Source organism: Gymnoscopelus braueri (assembly GCF_963280865.1).
Source record: "Gymnoscopelus braueri genome assembly, chromosome: 13".
In the NCBI taxonomy this organism is placed as follows: domain Eukaryota; kingdom Metazoa; phylum Chordata; class Actinopteri; order Myctophiformes; family Myctophidae; genus Gymnoscopelus; species Gymnoscopelus braueri.
Genome location: NC_137615.1, coordinates 33,629,541 through 33,637,230, shown reverse-complemented (window position 1 = coordinate 33,637,230; position 7,690 = coordinate 33,629,541). Strand labels below are relative to the sequence as shown.

General features: G+C 42.9%; 1 protein-coding gene across 1 annotated transcript in view; it reads left to right on the top strand.

The window, feature by feature from the left end:
* LOC308099524 (voltage-dependent T-type calcium channel subunit alpha-1I-like) overlaps positions 1–7,690 on the top strand; it is a gene marked incomplete at both ends in the record, with an annotated part of 243,251 nt that overhangs the window by 224,120 nt on the left and 11,441 nt on the right. Inside the window, one exon of the mRNA XM_080448267.1 lies at positions 1,690–1,839. Coding sequence (XP_080304393.1) covers positions 1,690–1,839 — 150 coding nt within the window. The remainder of the gene's footprint in view (positions 1–1,689; positions 1,840–7,690) is intronic.

Sequence of the window (7,690 nt, the reverse complement as noted above, 5' to 3'; positions counted from 1 at the left end):
TGCGTGTTTGATGTGTTTGTGTATGAGAGTGGCCAGTGCAGTGCTATCCACGCGTATAGAGGCGTACTTATAGAACGCTTTAATGTGCGGTGGGGGCGACCATAGCTGAGTGAGTAGAGAGGCCGTCTGGTAATCAGAAGGTCACCGGTTCGCCTCCCAGCTCACCCATGTCGAAGTGTCCCTGAGCAAGACTGTAGCTATCATCCCCTCCGCGTGTTCATCCTGGCCATCTGAGCGGCCATCAGCTGGATAAAGCCTTCCCCAGCGGGATTGGCTCCCCCTTTGGTCCCACCCACCATTTGGAAACAATGCTGTGTGTGTGAGTGCGTGTATACGTGTGTGTGTGTGTGTGTGTCATTCCTGGTGTGCTTGTTTGCGTTACAGCTGTAAATTGAGCGAGTGGTCTGGGTATAAAAATGGATTAACCTGGTTTAACATTATTTTTGCTGATGTAAAGTAATCATTATTTTGTTACAGTTCGAGGAATTCAGCACCACACTCCTTTGGGTGAAATGTAGTGCAGACTACTCCAAGAAACACACTTTTCATTTTTTGAGAGCCAGCCGTGTGACAATAAAATGCGTGGAAATTTCCAAGGAAAACAATTTGGCAGATTAGATTGGAGCAAGCAGGGATCATAAAAAGGGAAATAAAAATCTGATTCAATCTAAATTGCCTCGAAACCTAACAACAGCCCTGGCACTCGACCTAATGTTTTAGTTTTAATTGTTTCAACAATGTAGTGAACGGCCTAATTGAGGCTATGTATCAAATTTAATGGCAGTACTCAATGCTTCCATACACAGTAAAAAAGTGTTAATTTATCAATTTGTAACTATGAGAGTGAACAAATGTACAAATATAAAATGCGGGTCCATTTGGTTACGTTTGTTCACGCTCAGAGTTAAATTAACATTGGATTTTGCAGTGTATGATTGTGTAATCGCAATCGGGGAACTGAATATATAATAACCTCCATGGAAGGTGACTGGGGACCCAATATGACATTAGAGGGTGTGTGCGAGCTATATTCCCAACCAAGTTGCCCTCAGGGAGCGCTCATTTTGGTTCACGTGAGAACCTATGCCGTCCACTATGGCTGTGCACATACGCAGGACGTGGCACGAAACAAAACAAGCGCTCCTTCCTCCTGCATCTCAGGGGCACATTTTGGTTGGGAAATCACTAGCACGCCGTTAGAGCAGGTGCGTGTTGCTTACCTTGAAGATCAGGAGGAAGAGCACCACAGAGGTAGTGCTGTGATTGGCTGTTTCAAAATGTTAACGCATTACCGCTTTGTAGTCGACTTGTACAAATGCGAGCTATTATAGTGCAAAGTCACAAGTGAAACGTGTGAGTTTGAGCTTGTGTGCGTGTGTGTGTGTGGGGGGGGGGGGGGGGGTTGAGCGTATGACTATGCGTCAACATGGGAGTGTGCGTGCATACACACGCTTCCGTGTGTGTGTGTGTTATTAACAGCGGTGGTGTGTGCGTTTTCCCCTGCGTGTTTTTCTTCTCTTGTCCTCGCATGCCTCTCGCATGTTGTGCATGTGTATGCGCCGGCGTGCCACACTTGGCTCTGCCCGCTTGCACCCTGTGTGTGTATATGCGTCCGTGTGTGTACGTATGCGGGTGTGCGTGTGTGTGTGTGTGTGTGTGTGTGTGTGTATGTTTATACGTATGTTCCAGGAGAGCCAGTGGCTGGACAGCGTGTCTCTACTGATCAGTGACTCTCTGGAAGGAGAAATGCTAATGATCGACAACCTGTCCGGCTCTGTCTTTCACCACTACTCCTCCCTTCCGCCCCTCTGCAAGGACTGCAAGGGCCACCCGCAAGAGGTACACATACAAAACACACACACACACACACGTACCAACACATTCTCACTCCCAACTCGTCACATATGGACTCTTGGCCGTACCGGGGTCAACCTACTGGTTACTGTTTTACTGTAAAATCAACACGAACTTTGACTGCCAGAAATAAAACATAATTTGCTACGCCACTGCCAGCGATTTTCGAGTGTTTTCACTAACCTTTGAAAAATCATAAAATATTCATTAAACATCCGTGCCATGGTTGTGGGCAGTTGAATGTAGGCTGTTTTCGCCATTGGCAGACTATTTATACCCCTTAGCAAAAGATGACGAGAAATCTTGTCATTGGCAGTCGAAGAGTTAAACACAATAGATAAAGAAAATGCCATACTGGGTTTTGTGTATCATCACAATCGGAGGAGACAAATGTGATGAGTCTGGAGTGAGAATGCATTGTACAGACACTGGTGGGTGATTGCTAAGATAAGTAAGTAGCCTTGGGACCCGAAGGTCCAATGGCTTTATCTCCTGTCTCCAGAGTGCGCATGGAACCTACGTCACAGGGAGTTACCCCTAATCTGAGTGCCAGGCATTGGGTACCATTTCATTGTCATCTTTTGTATGACTCGGCCGGGGATTAAACCCTGACCTCCCATGTCTCAGGGTGGACACACTAACCACAAGACCACTGAGCTGGGTGTTTGGCCAATACCAAATGATGGATGCTTTCCTTCCGTGCAAAGAAAATGCATACCTGTACCCTACAGCGCCTCAGACAACTGCTGGGGTTCTAGTTGTGGACTCAAATGGAAACATAAATCTATATGCACTGAATTCATGATCCTGCTACAGTACTTTTATCATAAGGATCTTATTAACTGAAGTAAATGGCAAATTTCTTGCTAATCACATCCCTGCAAAATATATCAAGTCTATATCAACACCCTTGAACCAAACACACACTCACACACACACACACACACACACACACACGTTGCTTGGAACTAGCGAAATGAGCAAACACTGACTTGTAGACTTACTTGGCACACGGACATGCATGCACATACACATTGACATCCTGGGTGTTAATCCGTTATGTAACTCTGAGGGTGTATACGGGTCCATTTGGTTACATTTTGTCCACTCTCAGAGTTGAATCAACACTCAGGATGTACGTATAGGAGCTTGTGCCCTCTTGGCATGCACTCACACACAATGGGATGCATACATCATGCGAGACAGCTTGAACTCAGAGCGGTGCTGATGATATACTGTTGATGTGCTGTGTACTGTATATCGTTGATGTCAGGCGGAAACCTTGTATATCTCCATACCTCCTCCATACAAATTTGCCGATCTACAAGCTCGCAACGCGTCTCATCGCGACGCATTGTGAGCTTTTTATAAATCATTATAATTTTATAATCGGCCATTTCTGGATTTAGTTTAAAGTGAAAGTCTGTCTGTGGGTTTTTTTCTGGAAAGTAACGATTTTGGACATACAAGGTTTCCAGCCGACTGTGATGACATGCCTAAAAGCCTTTGTGCTGCGATATTGCGGCAGCGGTCAGTGTCTCCTACCGTGGGAGAGTGAGGTGAATGAGCCCTTTTGCATGCACACACATCAAGTATCCTTCTGCAAGCACTCCTGATATGCCTGATGCACGCATACACTCTCTCTCCAATAACACTCTTGCCGTGTTCAAAGCCTCCCTCAAAACCCACCTTTTCAGACTTGCTTTCCCCGCCTAACTCAAACCAAATCTCCCTTTCTGCTTCTTGGTTTTAGCTTCATATGTTTTGCCTTTTAACTTTTTATTTATTATTATTTTGTAAATTCTTATGTTTTGTAAAGCGACTTTGGGTACTAAGAAAAGCACTATATCAGTCTGATGTATAATTATTATTATTATTATTATTATTATTATCAATAAGTGTGTGTGATCTCTGTTTGTTATATGGAGAACCCAAGGTAAAACATGCAGTACACAAACATACACATGAACAGAAACTTGTGCACAAACAAAGTAAGTGCGGTGAAGATGAGCAAATAGAGACACACACACACACACACACACACACACACACACACACACACACACACACTGTCCCTGACTATGTTACTATTGTCCATCACAATGATAAAGTGCAGTGCGGGTCAACTCAGAAAAAAAAGCAATAACTGGGCTCTGAACCTCCTCACCTGTCACTGCCTGTCTGCAGGAGCTGTCAAGCCATCAATCTGTTCCAACACCCCCCCCCCCCCTCCGGTCTGCTCTCTCTCTCCATCCATCCATCCATCCATCCATCCATCCATCCATCCATCCATCCATCCTTGTGTCCGTCCATCCATATTTTCCAGCTAACCCTGATAATTTATTGTATCCCGCCCCCATGTTGCTGACTCTCCACCACCTCTGTCCTTCAACCATATGCCACGCTGTGTGCGCGTGTGTGCGCGCGCTCACGTGTGTGTGTGTGTGTGTGTGTGTGTGTGTGTGTGTGTGTGTGTGTGTGTGTGTGTGTGTGTGTGTGTGTGTGTGTGTGTGTGTGTGTGTGTGTGTGTGTGTGTGTGTGTGTGTGTGTGTGTGTGTGTAAGTGGCTATGTGTGCTTATCATTTTGAGACGGCTGAATCTCTCACCTCGTGGGAGAAGTGTGCGATGTGATCTCTGTTCAGGTAGACAAGAGGTACTTGGGAATATAATTTATAAGTCACACTCAATCTCCTTTGATCTCCCCCTGTCCCCGGTATTGTTTGGAAGGGGAGGGGGGAGCGGCGTCACCTCCAGTACCGGTCCTATGAGGACATGGGCAGGGCGGGCTACACTTATATTTGACCAGTCCACATTGAGGCTAAGATTAAGTTAGGTTCTAACACTGCTAGGACAGGCACAAAGGCATGAAATGAAATTAAGGCATTTGTTTTTACTTTTTTATTAAATATATATTCTTTTTTTTTTACCATTTCTTATTTCTCCCAAAGTAGTCGTTTGCCAATTTCCAATTCTCCCATGTAGTCCCTACATGGCAGAACAGCACATAAAGACACTTTGTAGTTACAGTATAATGTGCTGTTCCACTGAGCTTATAATGCATTATGACCAGCACTTGTAATACTAAGTATTAAGTTGTTATGCATAATTATAAACCTCATTATAAATGAGTGTTATTAAGCCTTGTAAGTGTGCATTATTAATGCGATTATAATACTTTATAGACCCGACCGACCATTAAGTAAAGTGTTACCAAGTTTTCTTTACGAGGAAAAAAAATCGCCCTTAAAGACCGTATGACATGAAAAGGGGATTTTACTTATTCATCGCTTATTATTCAAAAATATAAAATAAAACAAATACGATTCTGGACAGCATTAAGCTACATAAGTGCATGAGCTTTCCTGCAAATGTGCCAGGGGAAAGTTTTAATAAGCCACCCTGGACTTTGGTAGCAGAACATTTTACTTGAAACTATTCTAAATTCTAGAAATACAACACGCATAAGAAACTCCCAGGTGGTTGCAGAATAAATATGGTTGACTATTAGTCACATCCAAGCAGTCTCTTTTTTTTGTCTGCACTGTTACCTACCATCACTTAGCTGGCACTTTCCCCCAACTTACATTCTTTTTGTTAGGCCACTTGGAGCTCAGATTTGCTCAGATTTGCACTTATCTTTAATGATAGCTGTAAGCAACACACACCTAGCGCATTTTTCTGCCACTCTCAAATCCATGAGCTGTTTAGTAGGCTTGCTTTATTTCTCCTCCTCACACCTCTCTCTCTCTCTCTCTCTCTCTCTCTCTCTCTCTCTCTCTCTCTCTCTCTCTCTCTCTCTCTCTCTCTCTCTCTCTCTCTCTCTCTCTCTCTCCTCTCTCTCTCTCTCTCTCTCTCTCTCTCTCTGCCCCCCTCCCTCCTTAGGACCCTGGGTGGTGGTAATTTGCTGTTGCATATGAGCCATGAATTTCCCTTTATGAAGCTCTTTGTCTCTCTCACCCACGGCCATGTGTTAATACATCGCCAACAGTCCACACTCCATTGGATTTCAGTCGGCCATATTTCATGAGCCCACTCTTTCTCTCTCTCTCTCTACCCCCCCTCTCTCTCTCTCTCTCCCTCTCTCTCTCTCTCTATGTCTCTCTCTCTGCTCTCTGTCTCTCTCTCTGCTCTCTGTCTGTCTGTCTCTCTCTCTCTGTCTCTCTCTCTCTCTCTCTCTCTCTCTCTCTCTCTCTCTCTCTCTCTCTCTCTCTCTCTCTCTCTCTCTTCTCTTGATTTCTTTCACTCTACCACATGAAATTAACATACAGATGCACATGCATACATGCCCACTGGATATTTCTGTGCACGCGCACACACACACACACACGCGCACAGCACGCACGCACGCACACAGTCACACGCACACACACATGCACACACACGATATGACCAATAGTCAATTGTCACCCTTTTTAATTACTGTTCCTAATTATTGTCCTTTGTTCTGGTCAATATAAATCTTAACGCTACAGCTACATTAATATTCCAGACCAGGGGTCCTCAGCCTGTCAGTTATATGCATGTCGGAGATGCAATTCTCCATCATGCCATGGAATTCTTACAATTCCCCCCCTTGTGCGGTCTGTGCGCATCTCTCATAGAATTACAATATTATGATCAATGACCAAATATAACTGCTGGAAAGTGAGATCCATAATCGTTTCCAAAGTCTTCACTTGGCGAGCGATGTGCGTGTGCATGTAATCATTTGATCGTGAAGTATTCACAGTAATTTCACTACCCGGGTTAAACCGGTTGCATCTGAATGGGAAATTACATACAGAGAAATACTGGCCAGCTGAAGAATGTCCCCTGAATTTAACCCATTAAGATCTGAAGCCGATTCTACAAATGTCTTCTAAATCCTGACTGTTTTCTGAAAAACGTTTCTATATCAGTGGTGCTTTATATAATATAATCTACTTTTGGGGGTCCTTGACATGGAAAAGGTTTGAGCACCACTGATATAGCAACCAAACAACAAAACATATATGTATTTGGCCGCAGACCCCCATCTCAAAATGTTTTGTTCCAGGGACGACCCCCAGAAGCAAAGATATGAGTTAAAAATGTTCGCTTTAAAATAATATATACAGTATAATCAAAGATTTGCACAAATTAGCAGATCTACAAGCTCGTAAGCTTGTAGATCTGCTGTAGATATCTACTATTTTTGAATAGCCAAAGTATGAAATAATGGTTATAGCTCAAATCTAAAATGACACAGATACGTTCCCGGTCTTAATGGTCTTAATGTTCTTAATTTAACATAATGTGTATGGATTAATTAATCAATAAAGGAAAATGTCAGATAACAAGACAACAATATCAAACATTCACATTAAGTTTAAAGAGAGTAAAATGATCTATATAGGCCTACTATATTGTGGGTTAATATTAGATAACTTTTTAATTGGTGAATGCAAGCTTCCCCATATAGTCCATGAGCCAGACAAGATTTCATTATCGAAAGATTGGGCAAAACCAAACCTATATTAAATTGTTCATAGGGTCAATACGAGTAAATAAATATATGATAACCTCTCCACAGGAGCAGCTTTTTCATGGTTATCACACATTTTGTTATTTTCCCCATACGTACATGACAGGTGAAAAAATGACACAATTTTAAAAAGAGTTATCATAATGAAACTTCCTGAGTTGATTACTTACATGAAGACAATGATTTATCGTATTACAAGTTTTCTGAAATTGTATATTTAAATATGCAAATTACGCATTTAGTCCATGAGCCAGAGCCCCAAAATTGAGCCAGATATTGAATATTCCCTCGTTAAAAACCTTTGACTCCAACATCTTAACAAAATGAAATAAG